General features: G+C 36.9%; 1 protein-coding gene across 1 annotated transcript in view; it reads left to right on the forward strand.

The window, feature by feature from the left end:
* The window catches only part of WDR72 (WD repeat domain 72), a 180,931-nt gene that overhangs the window by 35,730 nt on the left and 123,882 nt on the right, over positions 1–21,319 (forward strand). Inside the window, exon 13 of the mRNA XM_069459662.1 lies at positions 20,039–20,241. Coding sequence (XP_069315763.1) covers positions 20,039–20,241 — 203 coding nt within the window. The remainder of the gene's footprint in view (positions 1–20,038; positions 20,242–21,319) is intronic.

A 21,319-nucleotide genomic window follows, 5' to 3' on the forward strand; every position in this document is an offset into this window, starting at 1 on the left:
TGCAGGACACAGTTTCCCAGAAATATAGTGATAGTTGCCCCAATAGACTAGAAATATGTGCCACACCAAAAGATCATACAAGTTTACTACATGGAGAAATAATTTTCTAGTTCACAGGTTTTACTTGCTCTTCTTCTTTTATAGTATACAATGTCTAAGATTACCATACATAATAAAATAAAATTTTAAAATTATACTAGTAACAAACTATGCCACTCTGAAGGACAGTCTTTCTTGGTTATCTCATGAAGTTCGCTACTTAGTAGCTATATGGGCAAAATTATGTTGTGTTGGCTGCCTCGTCAGCATAACCGGCGTACAGTTTTCATTCTGTGTGTGTTAAAGGTAGGTTTGGGGACGCCACATCCTGTAGGTAATAGTCTCTCCAGTATGTCATTTTCTCAAAGCCACATTATTTTGTTGTGGTAGATTAGAGATGGAACCCTCTTGGGATGATTGTTTTTAGAAAAGAAAAATAGGATACATTAAAGTATAGGGTAGGATTTTACCTATATTACCTTTTCCAAGCCCCTTTCTTCTTTATTATAATAATTACTGATGTTATTACTCAACGTATATTTTCAGTTTACTGCCTATTTTTTGAATCTTTATTTCTTTCTCCTTGGCCCCAGTTATCACAGCTACACTATCATTTGTGATTTTGATTCATATAGTATGTGTATGTACATGCACACATGTGCATGTGTATATCCATGTTTGTGTATATAAACTTTGCAGCTTAGCTACTAAATATTTATATAATTGTCAAACTGATTTCTTAAGTCCAGAGGAGTTATGAACAAGAGCACTGGAAATCAGACTTCCTGGGTTGAATTTGTGGTCCACCCTTTTCATTCTGTATTCCATAAGTCAAGTTTTAACTCCCCAAAGACACCATCTCTTAATAGCAGCTACCACTGAATAAATATTAACTTATTTGTTGTAATTCCTTCCTAAGTTATCATACCAGTTTGTAATTAAGGTTTAACGTCCTTGACTCCTTCACTCCCTCTCTCCCTTTTATTAATGGTTGAGTTCAACAATTATGTTTTGTTCTGATGAAATGCATACCACTGTGAAGCATACTAGAGTTATCACATTTGGCCTTCTTCCTTAAAGAGCTTTTAGTATAATCAGGGAAAATTTGTACCTTTGAAACAATTTGAAAAAAAATAAGGCAATGTATAAGCAAGTGGTATATGGAATATACTAAAATGCTCAGATGCCCTGATAAGTATTCATGTGAGGGAGATTTTTATTATTTGTTCTCATAGGACAATCACAATGTACTTCCCTCTCATACTTAAACTTTTGAGGTTAATATCAGTCCTTCTTGCTGCCTAAAAACATCACTAGGGTAACAATTGTACTTGTCTTGTTTACTGCTCCATTCCTAGAAGTTAATACGGCACCTGACACATAGGAAGAAGTCAACAAATATTTGTTGAATTTAATTGAAAATGAAGTGTGCATTTGTGTGAGAGGTGAAAGGGGTGGATCTAAAGACTGAAACAGGATCCGCACTTTTCACCGTTATTTTAGGAATCATTTGATTCATCAGCTGGGAATCCAGGATCGTTCTCTAGACCAGTCTGTGTGTAGGCCCAGGTAACTGAATTTTTCCAAGAAGTATGCAGCAGAACTTTTGAAATAACCACTATGTTGAGAATTATTGGCCATTTTTTATAGCACTTTTCACCATAATTGTGATAAGGTTGGTCTCTGCATCCTTGAGCCTAAGATCGTTTTCACAGACCAAACTATACTGAGGCCCAGCTAACTTGGTATTTCCAATACTTGTTTCTAGAGCCTTTGAAGAAACCATTCTTTTAAGTATTATTGCACCATCGTTTCACCATTATTTTAAGAACTGGAGCATTTTTAACCCATTAGTATAAGAATCCTTCATTGGAGTTGAGATTTTTGTGTGGGGTGGCAAGTGTAGGGCCTCTGTGAGTCCTGTGTTTGATTTGATTATCGACAGAGATTAGAAGTGTGCTTTTGTGTGAGAGGTGAAAAGTGGGGATCCTGCTTCAGTCTTTAGAGTGAAACTTTTGAAAAAACCACTATGTTGATAATTGTTTGCCATTTTTTATAGCACATTTGACAATAATTGTGATAAGGTTGGTCTCTGTATCCTTGAGCCTAAGATAGTTTTCACAGGCCAAACTATGCTAAGGCCCAGCTAATTTGGTATTTCAAATACTTGTTTCTAGAGCCTTTGAAGAAACCATTCTTTTAAGTATTATTCCACCATCATTTCACCATTATTTTAAGAACCAGAGCACTTTTAACCCGTTAGTATAAGAATCCTTCGTTGGAGTTGAGATTTTTGTGTGGGGTGGCAAGTGCAGGGCCTCTGTCAGTCCTGTGTTTGATTTGATTATTGACAGAGATGAGAAGTGCGCTTTCCTGTGAGAGGTGAAAAGTGGGGATCCTTCTTCGGTCTTTAGAGTGAAATTTTGAAAAAAACACTATGTTGACCATTGTTTGCTATTTTTTATAGCACATTTCACCATAATTGTGATAAGGTTGGTCTCTGTATCCTTGAGCCTAAGATAGTTTTCACAGGCCAAACTATGCTAAGGCCCAGCTAACTTGGTATTTCAAATACTTGTTTCTAGAGCCTTTGAAGAAACCATTCTTTTAAGTATTATTCCACCATCATTTCACCATTATTTTAAGAACCAGAGCACTTTTAACCCGTTAGTATAAGAATCCTTCGTTGGAGTTGAGATTTTTGTGTGGGGTGGCAAGTGCAGGGCCTCTGTCAGTCCTGTGTTTGATTTGATTATTGACAGAGATGAGAAGTGCGCTTTCCTGTGAGAGGTGAAAAGTGGGGATCCTTCTTCGGTCTTTAGAGTGAAATTTTGAAAAAAACACTATGTTGACCATTGTTTGCTATTTTTTATAGCACATTTCACCATAATTGTGATAAGGTTGGTCTCTGCATCCTTGAGCCTAAGATAATTTTCACAGACCAAACGATGCTGAGGCCCAGCTAACTTGGTATTTCCAATACTTGTTTCTAGAGCCTTTGAAGAAACTATTCTTTTAAGTATTATTCCACCATTGGTCCACCATTATTTTAAGAAATGGAGCACTTTTAACCCGTTAGTATAAGAATCCTTCGTTGGAGTTGAGATTTTTGTGTAGGGTGGCAAGTACAGGGCCTCTGTCAGTCCTATGTTTGATTTGATTATTGACGGAGGTTAGGAGTGTGCTTTTTTGTGAGTGGTGAAAAGTGCGGATCCTCCTTCGGTCTTTAGGGTGAAAGAGTGAAAAAACCACTATGTTGATAATTGTTTGCCATTTCTTATAGCACATTTCACCATAATTGTGATAAGGTTGGTCTCTTCATCCTTAGGCCTAAGATTGTTTTCGCAGACCAAACTATGCTGAGGCCCAGATAACTTGGTATCTCCAATACTTGGTACTAGAACCTTTGAGGAAACCAGGCTTTTCAGTATTATTCCACCATCATTTCACCATTATTTGAAGAACCAGAGCATTTTTCACCTGTTTGTATAGGAATCCTTCGTTGCAGTGGACATTTTTGTGTGGGGTGGCCAGTGCAGGGCCTCTGTCAGTCCTGTCTTTGATTTGATTCTCCACAGAGATGAGAAGTGCGCATTTGTGTGGGAGGTGAAAGGTGCAGATCCTGTTTCAGTCTTTAGACTGAAACAGGATCTGCACCTTTCACCGTTATTTTAAGAATCATTTGATTCATCAGCTGGGATTCCAGGATCGTTCTCTAGACCAACCTATGTGTAGGCCCAGGTAACTGGATTTTTCCAAGAAGTATGCAGGAGAACTTTTGAAATAACCACGATGTTGAGAATTATTGGCCATTTTTTATAGCACTTTTCACCATAATTATGATAAGGTTGGTCTCTGCATCCTTGAGCCTAAGATCGTTTTCACAGACCAAACTATGCTGAGGCACAGCTAACTTGGTATTTCCAATATTTGTTTCTAGAGCCTTTGAATAAACCATTCTTTTAAGTATTATTCCATCATTGTTTCACCATTATTTTAATAACTGGAGCAATTTCATTGGTGTATTATACTTTTTATGTTTTTTGACATAAACAGAGACATATATATTTATTTTTATATTCTGATGATATTTCAATATAATTAATATCCTTTATAATGCTATGTATTTTCTTTATAAATTTTAAGCTATTGCAAAAATCGGTTCATTGGCTTCCCAAGACCAATTAAGGGGTTCATGGTATGGAAAAGTTTAAGAACTCCTGTTAGTCTAAAAGATCTTTTCAATGGGATATATCAGAATAACTCAATGGTAGCACTACATTTGGGGAGTTTAAGTCAACATCTGCTTTTTTACTTGGCCATCTGTCTGCATTTGCCCTCTCTCTACTTTTTTAAAATATCAGAGCAATGATATAATACTAATACTATTTTCAACCAAATTAAATCCAATAATTAACATTGCGTCAGTGAAGACAGGCATATAAATCTCAGTATACACATATTTTTAACTTCAACACAAAGCCTGGGTGGACGTCTTCAGATGCATGTGCATTGAAACTGATGTGTGTGAGAGTATGTGTGTTAGCGTGTGTGCACACTCCCACCTCACAATACTACCTATCCCAGTAGTCTTCTGTAATTCCATCTGGTGAATATGGACCTCTACTTGGATGAAATTACATAAATGTAAATTTGACTTTATAATTTCACAAACTTTTCAAAGTGAGGAAAACCCAAGGCTGAAGTAGTAAAATGATCTGCATAGGGTGGCTTCTGCTGTGCTTTAAAAATCCAGATGTCACGTTGAAAGGCTGTCAGCAAAACATGCACGTGTAATTTTCTTTTGCCAAACTTGGATTTGTTTTTTTGTCAGTCTTTACTAGTTACAAACATTTGAAGAACTATCTATATTTTATTACAGAATTATACTTTAAACATTGTTCTATTATTGTCTTTAGGTATCAGTGAGTTCTTTTTAAAATTCTATATTATATGATTAACTATTTTCTAGTAAAACACATACACAGATATTTGTGTGTGAGTGCATTTTAATTGAAGTATTATTAAACTCCACCTTTTTTTGATTCTCCTGGCATCTTAATATACATTAGGCATATTATTGTGGTATTTACAGGATGTCTTTAGAACATTTTGTATGCTCTGAAACAAATAGGAAAATCAATACAATCTCTTTGTAATGATAAAAATAAATATTGTCTGCTTTCTTTCACAATTAAGCCCTACCCTTCACTGCCTTTATTGTTTCCTTTGGCAGTTTCTATCTTCCTGGGTTTTCCTTTAGTAAAGAAAATACTAGCTGTAATCAGTTTTAGCAATTCCTGTGGTCTGATTACACTTTTGGATTGAGTTCTGGCTGGATAATTTGTTATGTGTCTGCATTTAATGTTTATGAGGGCATATTCTATAGCAGTAGAAAGAACACATCAGGATGGCTGCTCTATGGCTCCTCCTTGGTTAGGCTCTTTCTGCAAGCATTTTATATAGACACTTGGAACGTTAGCGGGTTTCACAGCTGCAACATTTAGTGGAAATAAACCCAAAGGAGCCATCTGCCCTCCCCACTCTGCCTCCTTTCAATTCCCTAGCAACTTCCCAGTAGCCAGCTGCCACAGAAACGATTGGAAAGCAAGACTCAGTGGACTGTAATGATTGTTATTCTCTGGGAAAGTAGGTTCTCTGATTTGGCTGAGAGATAAAGAATATTGGATGCACTTCCACTGGAAGGAGTCATCTTATAGTTCATTATTTGAGCAAATAGTAAGATATTTTTGTCAATTTAGTAAATGAATTATACTGATGCTTATAGATCAAAATTGAGAACATTTATGGGGTTGAGGTTCCAAGAAGAGCACTGGAATAAAAAGATTGTATAAAATAATTTACTTTTAACTCATGATTTGCACTGCAGATTAACTTTCTTTGGTCACCACGTTTTTATTACCTCCAGAAGCATCAACCATAAGTCAAGTTTGGAAATCATTATGTGTTCCTTGTTATGTGTCTATCATTTAAAAAAGAAAGTTCTTATCTCTATTTCTTCCAACCATGATAGTTTTCCTATGACTGGTCTGTTAGCAAAGCCATCCCCCATCAATGATTTTGTAAAGGAAATTGTGCTTGTTTTAAACACTGGATTTACAAGTATCTTTAGTACACTGAGATCTAATCATAGATGGCATGGACAAAATAATCAACCAAACAGGGGGTTGAAATTGGATGACTAAGCATACCTGTATAGAAATAAGGAAAAGTTAGATGCGTGATCTAACATCCCATATTATAGAGAACTGAGCATCTTCCTAATTCATCTTATCTTAGAGAATATCTCTTTGGTTAGCTCTGGTCACCTAGCTGTGAATTGTTAATATTTTTGAATATAGGCCCACATTCTCTTAGCCAAAATTTACGAATCTAAAAATAGCTGAAAATAAAAGTTCTTATTAATTTGTGGTAAAGCAACAAAACCAAACCTTAACTCACATTAGGTTACTTATTCCTTTAAGTGTAAATATTCTTCCTTTTTTTTCTTTTTTGTTTTGCTGAAGGTATATATTATAACATGTTTGATTTCTCTCTGCTCTCTTAGACCCTGCTTGAGGTGTTATAAAATGTGCATTATTTTTCTCTCTCCAAAATCTGAAAAATCTTTAATTCTAAAACTCTCTGGTCCCAAATGTTTTGGATAAGGGATTGTGGGCTTTTATTATTTTTCTCTGTTATTCTCCCCAAAATAATTAACAGTTTTCTGAAAAATGCCATCTGTAGTCTGTGTCTATATATTTTTGCCTCCCATGCACTTTGTTGAGCCTAAGAATACTGAGTTATAGAAATGCCCCCTGTATTTTTGGAGACAAGATTTGATTTCAGAAGTCAAATAAAGCTTTGCCGTAAAGAAAAAATAAATGTGTTAGTTCAAAAGCTGCCTCGTCTCAGGAGGGCATCTCATTGGTCAGTAATAGCTGCACTTCAAAGAGACAGCTGTAAACTGGGCCTATGGTTCTCACCTGTTTTGAAAGACAAGACAGGCCTCTCCTAGAACCAAAAGGTTGCCGGAGCTGACAGACAAAGACCCCCAGAGATGAGAACTGATCAGATAGATATACTAATGCCCAAGCCGGGCCCAGACGGAACCATGCAGTTAAAGTCATTAACACAAAGCACAGCTCATGTTGACTTCTGAGATCATCTCTGTCTCTAAGAACACAATCACCAGAGCCAAGATGTCTCTGTTTTTTGGTAAAGTAATATTCTTATCATAAAACTTTAAGTTTGTCCCAAGAAGATTTTATAACTCATTGTTCCCCTAGTTAGAGTTAGTTAAAGGATCTGTAGTAGCCTTTTAGAAGACTTTGACCCTAAAGCAAACTGCCTGTTAGTATGTAAGGGCAACGGGAGCCTGTATCTACCCTATAAAATACCTGTGTGGAGTTTCAGTCTTGGATACATTTCTTTGCGGGAGAGAAATATATTCCTCCGGACACCCTCCTTTTATCTATTTTCATAAACCTTTACTTTATAAACTATATCATTGGCTCTGTGTATTATTATCATTATTTTATTTTTATTTCTGTTTCCTACTATTTTTTCATCCTTTATGATGACCCTTGCCTGAGAGACCTGATCGGAAGAAAAAACCTCTTTGCGGGGAGCGTAGCTAACTCCCTGCAAACAGGCATAGACAACTTAGAGACCTGATCGGAAGAAAGAGAAAAAAACCTTTTTGTGGGGAGTGTAGCTAACTCCCCACAGCCCTTAACACCATGTAGCCTGGCTTCTGCCAAAACTGTTCCAATGGAACTGTACTTCCTGAGGTTTCCTCATGGCCAAGTTCAGTTGCCGTTTTCTGGGTCTCAGGTACTTGACTTGGCTGCAGTCACTCTGCCACTGATGTCCTGCTTTTTTCTCTCTCTCCGCCCTCAGCCTCATGTGGTACTGCCTGCTCCTCACTGCCAGTGGCCCCTCTTTCTCAGATCTCCCTACTTCTGCATGCTCTCTTTGTATTGTTTCGTGGGTTTATTCTCAGTGTATTTCTTTTTTTCTTTGTATTTTCCTTGGGCTACCTTAAATTATTGTGATTGTGGTAAAATATAAACAAAAATGTGGGATCTTTATATAACATAGAATTTACCATTTTAACCATTTTTAAGTGTACCGTTTGTTGGCATTAAGCACATTCACATTGTTGTGCAACCATCACCACCATCCATTTCCAGAACTTTTTCATCTTCTCAAAATGAAACTCTATATACATTAAATAGTAACTCCTGGCTGGGCTCGGTGGCTCATGCCTGTAATCCTAGCACTTTGGGAGGCCAAGGTAGGAGGATTGCTTGAAGCCAGGTGTTCAAGACCAGCCTGAGCAACGTAGTGAGATCCCGTCTCTATAAAAATAAAAATAAAAATAAAAATAAAAATAAAAATAAAAATAAATTAACCAGGCAAGGTGGCACATGCCTGTAGTCCCAGCTGCTTGGGAGGCTGAGGCAGGAGAATCTGTTAGGCTCAGGCACTGGAGGGTTGCAGTGAGCTATGATGGTGCTTCTGTATTCTAGCCTGGGCAAAAGAAGGGGACCCTGTCTCAAAAACCAAAAAAAAAAAAAAAAAAAGCAAACCCCAAAACAAAACAGTAACTCCCCATTCCTCTCTCCCCCTGTCCCTGGCAACTGCCCCTCTACTTTCTGTCTCTATGAATTTAACTATTCTGGGTATCTTATATAAGTGGAATCATACAGTGTTTTTTCCTTTTGTGACTGGCTTATTTCACTTAGCATAATGTCTGAAAGCTTCATCTATTTTGTAGCATGTGTCAGAATTTCCCTCCTTTTAAGGCTGAATAATATTCCATTTTAGGTATATACCATATTTTGTTTATCCATTCATCCCTTGATGGAAACTGGGTTGTTTCCACCTTTCGGCTATTGTGAATAATGTGGCTATGAACATGAGTGTATAAATATCTTTTCATACCCGTGCTTTTGATTATTTTGGGTATGTACCCAGAAGTCAACACAGGCGCTTTTAACCACCTTCTACACATCCTGAGAGGTAGAGTGTGGCACACTGTGGCATAGGATCAGCACACACTGGGACCTTTACCAGACAGGGGACCAGGGAAGGGAGGAAGAGCAGGTTGTTCTTTAATTCAGCACTGGATAGGGCAATGGCTGATGCCAGAAAACCTATCTATGTATGCAAGACTCTTTCCAAGATATACATAGAGTGTATGCAACTACATACGAACCACCTAGAGAAAGTGGAAGTGGAGATTATAAACCACAGAAACAACGACAGCAGTGAGAAAGGATAGGGTAGAATGCTCTAGGCAAAGAAGAAAAAGGAGTGGTTCTATAGAATTAAGACCCCACCAGGGGGAACCTATGTAACCATTTCATGAAAGTACAGTAATTCTAGAGGGCAATACTGTTTCTTTCCCCAATACTATCAATAATGTCTAGTGATGAACTTGGATCATTTGAAAGATAAACTCTTGCTTCGTTTATTTGGTAAGCCTCCAGTAAAATATAGAATTATGTATTTTCAGAGGTGCTAAAAACATTTAAATAAGTAAAATGCTTTAGAGTCAGGTGGATTGGGATCTTCATCATCTGTTACTGTTGAACTGTTGCAAAATTTCTTGATTACCTTGCCGGTCAAGTTCTTTCCTCAATTCCCTTCTCCACATTGCCAACAAAACATTACCTACTTCAAACCGAGCCCTGAACATGCCAGTCCCCCTGGTCTGTGGTGGAAATCTAACTTTACCGCACAGCATTATGACCCTTTTCTAGCTTTTTAATCAAAATACCTTCCCTCACCACCCTCCCAACCACAGGACACGCAAATAACCTGTTCCTTATTCTTCCTGAACCTCAGGGATTTTTTTTTTACTTTACTGGATTGTTTTAAGAATTAAATGGCACTTAAAAGTACTTAATTAGTGGTAGATAATGGCAATTTTGATAATGATGATAACTACCTAGGAGAAAGATAAAGCAATAGTTTATCTCTTACAAATCATTCCTTTGGAAATAGAATATTTTAAAAGGAATTTTTTGATGTGGGATATGATTGTTCAATCACCAGCTATTTAGTGAATATCTGCATGGCTTATTATACCCAGTGTAAGAGTGGGAGGAGGAGTTATCAAAAAGTGTGAAATGTCTATTAATAACTAACCTTCACATTTAGTTGTTTTTATGCCTTTTATGCATTTGGTTATTTATTTTATCTAAAATACAAGACTTTCACATAGAAAATAGTGGAAAAAGAATAAAACATTTGAGGTCTAAATCTGTGGTCCAGAGTAAAAATATTGCCCCAAGTCCTGGTTGTATTACTTTTCTATTGCTGTGTGACAAATTGCCACAAATTTAGTAGCTTAAAACAATAGTCATTTATTGTCTCACGGTTCTGTCAATTAGAAGCTCAGGCGAGCTCAGTTAGGTTCTCTGCTTAGCACCTTACAAGGCAAAATACAGGTGTCAGCCAATGGGGCTCTTATCTGGAGGCTCTGGGGAAGAATTTAGCTCCAAACTCACTTAGGTCCTTGGCAGAATTTACTTTCTTACAGTTGCAGGTCTGAGGCCCTTGCTGGCTGTGGCCTGGTGTTGCTGTCAGCTCCTAGAGGCCACTCTCAGGTCCTTATCCATGGCCTCTTCCCTCTTCAAAGCCAGCAAGGCACATCCAATCCTTCTTATGCTTTAAATCTCCCTGACTTCCCCTCCTTCCCCTTCTTCCAGCAGTTGGAGAAAATGCTCTGCTTTCCAAGGGCTCAACCAATTAGTCCTGGCCTACTTGAATAGTCTCTTTATTTTAAGGTCGAATGAGTAGAAACCTTAATTATATCTGCACAGTCCATTTTGCTATGTATGCTAACAATCCCTGGAGTGCTATCCCATCATGTTCACAGGGGAGGGAATCATAAGTATGAGGGTCACTGGGGATTCTCCGTAGAATTTGGCCTATTACATTGGTGGTCAGGTAGGGCACTTTCTGGAAGTCCTCAGTGGTGCGTGAGTCCATGAAAGAGTGAAGAGATGGGAGAGCCTTTTGGGGTCATTGAGTGCAGAAATATGGTCTCGAATTTTACAGGTGGTGTTGGGGAGCCAGGTACACTGGCCTTGGTGCTTTCAGAACAAGCCCCGATATGCCTGCTGGAGCTTTGGTCAACCATTATTTGCCTAAGGCAAACCACTGCCATGTCCCAAGGGAAAACTGATTGCAGTTAAAATGCTTTTGTCCTCCCATCTCCACCATATCCTTTCCTTCCAGAATACCTAAATATACAAGACTGTCCATATGGCTTCGCCCCTCACTCAGCACCTTATTCAGGAGACTGTATTCCAATTTTTCCTTTCCCAATAATTTTCCTCTTTCTAGGAAAAATTCCAGATCAACTCAGCAAGACATTGACCTAATTAAATCAATTGACACTAGAAATAAATAAACAACAGACTCAAATCTCTTCAAGGATATCATATCCAATACGCAACTTAACCTTTAATTAAGAGAATGAGGGATAATATCTACTTTTGAAATATTTTAAAATTAAAAAAAACAAGCATGCCTGGTATAAAAATTCAAACAATGCAGCATGAATGGACATTTTACAATACTTAGAAGCAGTACCATTTTAATGTTTTGTATATAATAGATAATTATAAAATTAATAAAATGTATGTTTTATATCATACTACAGAAACACTTGTCTATAAGCATCCACCTTAATTCTTAAATTGGTTGTAAATTGTATTCAGTTTTAGAGTGGGGTTAAAAATTAAAATTTAGTAATAGTAGAGTCTGTGCTGTTAGAACATATTTAAGACGGAGTATTTAATAAATAAATGACTTATCAAGAAACCTCTAGTTTAAAATTTATTTAAAATTAATGCATTATGTGTAATCCTTATACATTCCAGCAACTTTAAACTTCCATGTATTTCAATCTTTTTTTTTTTCCTTTCAACTCCCACCCCCGCCCATTTACTTTGTTTTTTTTGAGGTCAGTGGTCAGAATTAGACGTAAGGGTTGAATGTGGCCCAGCTGATAACTTCCAGTATTGCTCTGAATGTGCTGGAGGCTGTAGCAGAGCTGGGGTTAAGGTCGTGGTGGTCAGGGACTTTTAAAAAATGTATTCTATATACCCTTAAGGTATAGAAGGGTGATGTGAAGCCAATCTGAGTTTGTTATCATATTAGGGCCTTTAAATAGTATAAAATGAGCCAAGTCTTTGACAATGCATTTTACATCCAAATGTATTATATTCAAATATACTTAGGAATGAAGGTAAGTCCCTTTGTGCCTAACTTAATATTTTTAGATCTATTCCCTTTCCCCACCCTTTCATTATTTTCTAGTTAGCTAAGTTTGATACCTCTAAGGCCCCTGTCCCTGGTCAGAACCTCCATCACTTACATATTCTCTGGAGTAAGATGCAGTAACTGTGATATGGTTTTGTTCAGAAGGGGCCACTAGATTCATCTCCATACACTTCTGTGAGCAAGACAATGAACTTTGTGAGCAACTGAAGATAAATGATCAATCTTACCACAGACCCAATGGCCAAATTCCTTGATTTGTGGAATTTGATTACAACTGTCAGTCAGCTATTTTGTTGAAACCTGATTTTATGAATTCGACTATCAAGTTTGGTAATGAGGCCATTTTTTAACTTACTCTGTTTTAGAGAAAGTCACTTTGAAATATAACTATGAGCTTAATCACTGCCCAATAGCATGGTGGGTTCAGTTAGAGAATGCCTGCCTGCCTGAACTGATATGGAAGAGACCTAACTCCGTAATGTAGCCACTCACATGTTCTTGCTCTTAAGCTTTGTTCATTTAAATACAACATATATTCACCACTAATCACTTAATGTAAATTATTTAGCAAATTCTCTTTTTTCCCCACAGTCCAATAATAAGCAGAATATTTAACTTAAAATATTTCCCTTTTTGTGAAAAAAAATGTTTACAGTTTGTTGGTTTACAATCCATGTGCTTTTGGTGGACTGGGAGAATTTTATGTTCCTGTAGTAATGCTATTTATACAATGTTCTGAGGAAAAGCAACATGAGTTATAGTAAGTCAATTACTGTCTCAAATTTATTTATGTATAATTTTAAAGTAAATAAAATGTTTCTGTGCAACATGATAAAATGTTAATCCATCTGAGTGATGTTTTTGAGTCTTAATTTACTCTTGATCATTTGCAGATGGAGACAGTGATTTCTTTTTTTAATCATTTCTTTTGCTTTGAGGATAGTAGCTATTCCTTTATTCATAGACTTGGTGGACCTAGTTGTTAATTTGTAGGAGGGAGTTTGTCTGGCTCAGGATTTTAAACACAGAATTTAAAGCTATTTGTTAATTGATAGCAAGCTATGATATCTTTGTTGATTTTGGAAAACAAAAATCATTGGGTGTTGGAAAAAAGTTTGATGCGAAGATAGCAAATATTAAAAATATGGGCAAATCACAGGAAAATCTAAATCAAGGAAACAACTTCTGGCTGTCTGGAAGGGAACGGCCTTTTTCTCTTTCTTTATGTAGATATTTAGTTCTGTTACATCTTTAAGGCATATTGTGTAAGTGTGCTCTCTCTCTGCCTTGCTCTTCTACCACAATTGAAGGCAGCATCGTTTGTGATACACATACTTTGCTTTAAGATAGCCTGATACTTCAAAATCAGGTACATCACAAAGTGACTATTTGCTCTATTAAAAAAAAACTGTAGGTGCCTATAAATATTGACAATCCTAATGCATCTACAATATGGGGGTATTTTAACAACATACTGATTTACAACAGTTTCTAAATCTTTCTCCTTTCCTATCCTATTCATGTGTAGAAACTGTTAAAGGGTCTATGCTGATCTCCTGAAACATAGCACTCCAAATTCCCTTGGAGAGGGCATTCTTTCATTGGAACTTAATCCTCACCTATCTGATGATAATGCCTAAGCCTTCTCTCTGCTCTGATCTCTACCTGGAACTCTGCATGCTCTCTGTCTGTTTGGGTGTCCTCAAACTTGGCCTTTACCACGATAGAAACATCTCCATCCTGTCTTTATTAGGGCCCTTATTGGGTAGCAAGCAGTAGAAGCCAAGTAATGTCAGTTTTATCAGAAAGAGGTATTTATGGTAAAGATTCAAGGCTGTATTGCAGACACTTCAGGGACACTATTCCTTAGGAAGGAACTAGAAACTAATCTAGAAAGTTGCAATGTCTCTTTCTCTCTCTCTGTCTCTCTTACCCTTCCTCCTTCCCTGATTCACTTTCTCTTCTTTTTCCTTTCCTCTTCTTCCCTCTCCATTTCTGCCTCTCTCTGCACATTTTTAAATTTTTTTTCTCTTTAGACTAGCATCTTCTTCTGCTCCTCAGTTCATGAGGGAAGAAAATGGCTAGTCCACAGGTCAAGTTAGGATGTCACATTTACAGACTGACTTGCTGTCTCCAATTCCAAATTCTTGGGCCATAAGAAACAGCCTGGCAACATAGCTGAGAGCTGGGCAGACATCAGGCACGTGAATGTCATTTTCCTCAGTGTTGGTCTCTCCTGAGCTCCAGGATCTAAGTTTGTAGTGACTATAGTTTAGTGTTAACTCCTGTCACACTGAGCCCTTGGTATGCTCTCATGCTTTCTAGCTACTTCTTTTCACTGCCTACAGGGAAAGGGTAAAATGTAATTTATTCATTCAGTGAATATTTATAGAGACCTGTTTTGTACCAAGCTCATAGAATGCATGCTTGCCAGGAAGAGTTTAGCATCTAGTGAGGACACAGCCCGAAATCTAAGCAAGCAAATAAAATACACCAATTACAAATGTTGTAAATGCTATGAAGTAAAGAAGCTGACATAGAAAACAATTCAAGATAGGAGAGGAATCTGTTTTAGAAGGCCTCTCTGAGGAGGTGAGATTTTAAGCGTATACCTAAAGGATGAGATGGAGCTAGCAGGAAAGGATTTGTTTGTTTTCAAGGAAAGAAAAAGAAAATCTAACTTGTAAGCAAGGGGAGGATGACATGGGAGAAAGCAGCGGTAAGAAGATGACTTGTAGGTCAGGGAGTTTGGATTTAATCCCAAGTGTAGCCACATGGAAAAAAAATCATTAGCCAGGTTGCTGATGCCATATAATCCATTAAGAAGTATTATCCAGCCTTTAATTTATGCCAGACTCTACTCTGGTGTACCGAGGAAGATTAAAAAATAAGTCAAATATATAATCCTACTCTGATTTGGATTATAACCTCGCCTAAGAGGAGGTTCAAGTCTCAGGAAGAAGGCCATGGGGGCACAAGCTGGCCATATGCCCAGTGACCTTGGGCCCAAGTGTCAGGCAGCTTCCAGAGCCAGAGAGCCAAGAAAGATTCTTCATCAGCTCACAAGGGGCTGAATGAGAACCTCTGTCCTGTGACAAAGGGGGCTGTCATATAGCACAGCACTCACTGTGTGCCAGAACCTCTAAGCACTTTTCAAATACCTATTCAATTTAATCCTCGCAGTAACCCTGTGATGTAGGAATTACTGTTATCCCCATCGTACAGATGCGGAAACTGAGACACAAAGATGTAAAATAACTTACGGAAGGCCACATGACCATTAAAAGAACAACAAGGATTTGAGTGCAAGGCAGCCTAGTGCCAGAGGCTGCCTGTAACCACCGTGCAGTGAGGTCTCCTTCCTGTAAGCCCAGACAGATAGGGAGGACGTCAGCTAGACACGGGGGCATAGAGAAAGCTCTGGTTTTAAAAATATTTAATTAGGTATGCTATGGGGTGTGTTGAGTTGATGGTAAAAGCAGGGTATACAAGTGAAAATGTTGTCAGGATGGGTCTAGGGAGCTGCAAAGAGCATCTTGGCTGCTCTGTGTGTTTCTGTGCACTGACTCGGTAGAAAATAGGTAACTTGGGACCAGTGAAAACTGATCTTTCCTTCACTTTCTATCAGGGTGTTAATTGTTCTAAGCTCTCTTTTCTTATGATTGGCTTTAATCTTTAATGCACTATTATATAGTTTAGGATTAAAACAAATTGTATCAAAATTCATATTAATAAAATAATAGAAAAAATATAGAATATTTATTAGAGAGCATGTCATACAATAAACATTTTACTTAGATTTTATGGGATTTTTTTGCATATCCACTTTGAAGGAAGAGACGGTTTTGTCACTTTTAATAACGCTGAAATCACATATGACTCTACATCTTTCCTTGTCACGTTCAGATTGATTGAAATGAAGAATAAATGTGAGTTAACTCATTTTCTTGATGTAGTATAATGAAAAAAAAAATTCTAATTATCCTTGAGTTCCCTTTGGAAAGCAAAAGTTCACCTGAAATTGGAAGTTGAATTAAGCAATTTTGTAAACCTTCAGTTTCTCATATTTCTTTAAGATCAGGAAACTGTGACTATTCTGTTTCTTGCCCAAGGCAGTTTATTAGCGTTGCAAAGGCACCCTTTGTTGGAAATCGTCCTTGCAGTCCTGCCCTCCCTCTTTGGTTACTGTTTTTACTGTAGATCCCCTCTAACAATACCCCTGAAGTGGTGTAAATTCCATAACTTTGGGAATATGTTTAAAGAAACAGTCTGTGTCAGAAGTGACTTATCATGGTGTGTTAATCAGCATCTGATCAGGAGAGAGAAATGACACAGTAATTTGAACAGAGAAAATTTAACGTGAAGAACTGTTAACTCTCACAAAGAATTTGCATATGAGGGATTGGCTGGAAAGAAGTAAAGAGAACTCCGCTGGGCGCGGTGGCTCACGCCTGTAATCCTAGCACTCTGGGAGGCCGAGGTGGGCGGATCGTTTGAGCTCAGGAGTTCGAGACCAGCCTGAGCAAGAGCGAGACCCCACCTCTACTAAAAAAAAAAAAAAATAGAAAGAAATTATATGGACAGCTAAAAATATATATAGAAAAAATTAGCCGGGCATGGTGGTGCATGCCTGTAGTCCCAGCTACTCGGGAGGCTGAGACAGGAGGATCGCTTGAGCTCAGGAGTTTGAGGTTGCTGTGAGCTAGGCTGACGCCACGGCACTCACTCTAGCCTGGGCAACAGAGTGAGACTCTGTCTCAAAAAAAAAAAAAAAAAAAAAAAAAAAAAGAAGTAAAGAGAACTCTAAAGAAGATAGGAGTAAGCAGATATAAAGGACATTCTCACTCCTAGAACTGAGAAAGCTTTACCGAGGAAGAGTCCCCCCACCCTGGGCTAAGTTTGTGTCCTTGCTGGAGAGGGCACACTTACAGTTACCGGATGGCAGAGAAGCTGCTATGACGTGGTGCTAGAGGAACTTTCCAGAAATATGCCCTCAAGGGTACCAGAGAAAGCTGTCTGCAGGGAAGGATCTCTCTGGGGGCACTCTGATACAAAACTGATCAAAAAGAGTGTGTGAAAAGAAGCTTCTCTGTTCTGAGTGCTGGGTGGTGGATGCTGGGTGGTGGATGCTGGGTGCTAGGTGCTGCTGGCCATCAGGCACTACAAGAGCCTGGTGCTGGGGAAACCACTCACACTAGTGCAGGAAATCATGCCAGAACCAAAAAGAAGAAACTCTTCTACTAGGTCTTCCCTGTACTCTCTGTCCACAAAGGTTAACATTTCACCAGCTGATAAAGTAAAAAATATTTGTGGAGCCTATAATACTCTTTTCACACAGCAGGCAGTGAAGGGTGAGTTTGAAACTAAGAGGTTATAAATGAGTAACTAGCTCACATGGGAATCTCTCCCTATCTGCTGCCAGAGTTTTGGCCAAGGGTTTTCAAAAGCTTTTGTCCTGAACTTATTACGAAATCAACTTATTGTTTTGAATATGTAGTTTACTTATCTTTCTATAATAACTTTTAAAGAAATTGATTGACTCTAACCACTTCTTATGTCATGTGTGTGCTTCAGCCAGTTCTTTGGAACAAAATAATTATCTATTATTTTTCAAATGTTCTATAATTAATCGTGATAGAAACTATTGTTCACAGAACCACGTTTCACACATTTTGTTAGAATGGGAGATTTTTACTTTTGGGTGGAAATAGCTTAGGTGTTATTTTAAATATTGTAGCTAATTAACCTTCAGATGTTTCTTCCCTTTGGGCTACCATTAGATTTTAAGGAGGCTCCTGGGGGAGCAGAACTGAGTCATTCTTGTTTACTATGCATTGTTATCATCTGGCACAGTGAATGGCACATAGTAGGTGGTCAGGCAGATTAGTTATCTGTGTGTGAATGAAAATAGGTTACAACTACCAACATTTGTAGATAAACTGTTTTCCTCACTAAAAAATGCAAGAAATATAAGAAATAGTTGTGTTTGTATAAGACCTTGGGTATAGAATAAAACAATATGGATACATAAAATATATAGTATAAGGCACATACCATATATATTAAAGTACAATAAATTCTTTCCCAAGTATTCTCAAAATGTTTTTAAAATACTGGAGTTGGAAGAGCCACAGAAAACCAGTGAGAAGAAAATATCTATGGTGATATCATATTCAAAGAGAGATTTCTCAGAAAGACAGTGAGTTTGACCAGGTGACACAGTTAGAAGTTCTCAAATGCAGTCCTTTTCAGGAAGTAGTAATGACTATTATCTTTGGTTTGCTAAACCGTCAGTCTTGAGAGAAAGCGATTTTTGGTGTTGCTGCCGGCTTCATTTGTTTAAGATACATCAATCTTGATGGAAAAGGAAAGCTTAGAAGAATAACATGTTTGTAAGTTTTATATGTTAAAGATGATTATTTATGAATGTAGAAATGTTATAATGAAAAAATATTGCTGTTAAGGGACTCAGACTAAAGTTCTACCTGCTATGTTAGCACAGCAGCTGTCAACTGGTTTGGAATCCAAAGTACCAACATTTGGTAGTTCAGTTGTCATGAAAGAAGGATATGGAAGAGAGGAGGAGAAATGAGAAGGGATAGAATGGCCATTATCCTCAAATATATCTATCTACTTATCTTAAGACATAGTGGTCTATAATTATTATTTCTGTTTTCTTATTGTGATTATTTTAAATAGATATTTTATTAATAAGAATTATCTTTCTTCTTCCTAACAAATTGTACAACTACTTTTTTTTCATTGGTAGGAAAAGAACACTATGAAACTAAATTTGTATTTAGGTATTGTTTGTCAAGTTAATTTTGCTTAGCGTCTTTATTCAGTAGGATATAAGTCATATATTTAATACAGTATAAATAATGCAAATGAACTCCAAACTGATATAAGAGACAAAGGTCATGATTAATTCATATTTATTGAGATTTCACTGAGTGTATGGCATTGTATTTTACAAAAACACTTAACTGTTTGTGAATTGCTTTCTGATACTTTCGCACTTATTCTTGCTCTTTTTAACTTTAAATTGAACTTGCCAGAACTCCTACATTCTGAAACTAGGCAAAGGATTTTTTTCATCTTCTAATAACACAAGAAATAAAAGCTAAAGAATATAACTGCAACAATACCAACAATAAAACAACACCAACCAAAAAAGCCTGTGGGGGCATTTGGGTGAGGAAAGTAGTACACAAAGTATCCATGTTCTTACTTGCCCCATTCGTTTAAATTATATATTACTGATAGAAACATTCTAAGCCTGGGCACCTGAGCAAAACACTGTGGATTCTCTGTTGTTTGTGAGTTGGAACACTAGGGGACAGCACTAAAATATTCCATAGTTGTGTGTTATTGATCACTTGCATACTGTATAATAAGTAAGAGATTTTACTGTTAAAGACTATTGAATGCCCTGTTGATTTCAGTGGATGAAAAAGCACAAAGAGGAAGATGAGCCTTTCAAATCCATAATTTCAGCCTCTATGTGAGAGTGTTTTAAATAATTGAGGAAAAGCTTACAGACTATTTTTTGGTTGCAGTAAGGCAACAAAACAGTAAGAAGACAGTAAGGCATGATAACTTAAAGAATTGTGATTCTTCTGTTCGTGTTTTGTTCTTTTTATTCTGTTGGAGTAAATATTTTGCTGAATTTTTTATTTCTGATCTTGTTTTCCAGGCACTTTAGAAAGACATGAGACAGGAGAAAGAGCTCGAATTATTCTTAATTGTTGTGATGATTCACAGCTTCTAAAGCCTGAATCTGTACTTCCAGTTGCCTCAGAGACACATAAGCACAAAAGTATAGAACAGAGATCTTCCAGCTCCTACCAGCTTGGGCCAATACCTTGCCCTGGTCTGCAGGTGGAGTCTTCATGCAAGGTAAGTTCAAATCAAGCTGCTGTTCACAAAGAACGTTATCAACCAAATAAGAAGAGATCTGCCTTCATAAATATGTGGCACTTAAGTAACAGCACAAAAACAAGAACTCAGAGACAACTGCATCTACTTAGTGATCTTAGGTGAATCAGGATAACTTTCTGAATGACATTATACTTGTTATGCCATTATTTTTGATGAGATAGGTTCTGGCTTATCAAAATTGAGTCCATTTTATGTTAACTCTTAATGCTATGTGGTTTTCCACAGGAAATGGAAAAAACTATGTTCTGTAGTTTGGATCTATTTTTATTTTTCAGTTGAGAATGTTTGACTTCTTTTAAAAAATGCTTCTTGCAAATAAACAAAAAGGTATCAGAAAAACTAGATCATTGTATGGACAATTTCTTTTCATATACTCAGCATCTGTAGGATCATTACTCTTTAGGATTTGAAGCTTCAGTTAACACATAACAGTAGAGTTCACATTTATTCTCATGAACCAAGTCAATTGGCTTAGTAGAAATTTGAACTAGCTTTATTATTTTTCACTTCTCAAGGTGATATAGTAATTTAATCTTATTTCTTTAAGGGATTCTTTTCCATCTTTTTGTCTTTACACTTCCAAATTATTACCTCAACGTGTAACTATGCCATTTATATGCATGTCTCTAATGTATATTTTCATATAAACATATTTTCATTTTATCTAATATGTATAAATTTTATTTTTTAAAGACTGTATTATGCTCTATATTGTGATTTGTCTATTGCTAATGCAAATTATTTTCCTATAGCTTGATAGATGAGTTGTACTTTATGTTTCACTTTTATGAATAACATATCTATAAACCTAAAGATTTTTTTCATCAAGATTATTTAAAAGATATATTTTTGGAAGTAGGATTTCTAAGTCAAAGTTTAGCTGATTTTTAATTGCATATTGTTAAGGCTTTTCATTATTTTAATGGTATTATGAAGACTGTTAAGATACTATTAATAAGGACTTTAAATAAGACTTTATCTCATGTGTACATATATATTTAGACAAAAGAATGTGTCATCATCAAGAAAAGCCAAT

The sequence above is a fragment of the Eulemur rufifrons genome, chromosome 2 (assembly GCF_041146395.1).
Source record: "Eulemur rufifrons isolate Redbay chromosome 2, OSU_ERuf_1, whole genome shotgun sequence".
NCBI lineage: Eukaryota > Metazoa > Chordata > Mammalia > Primates > Lemuridae > Eulemur > Eulemur rufifrons.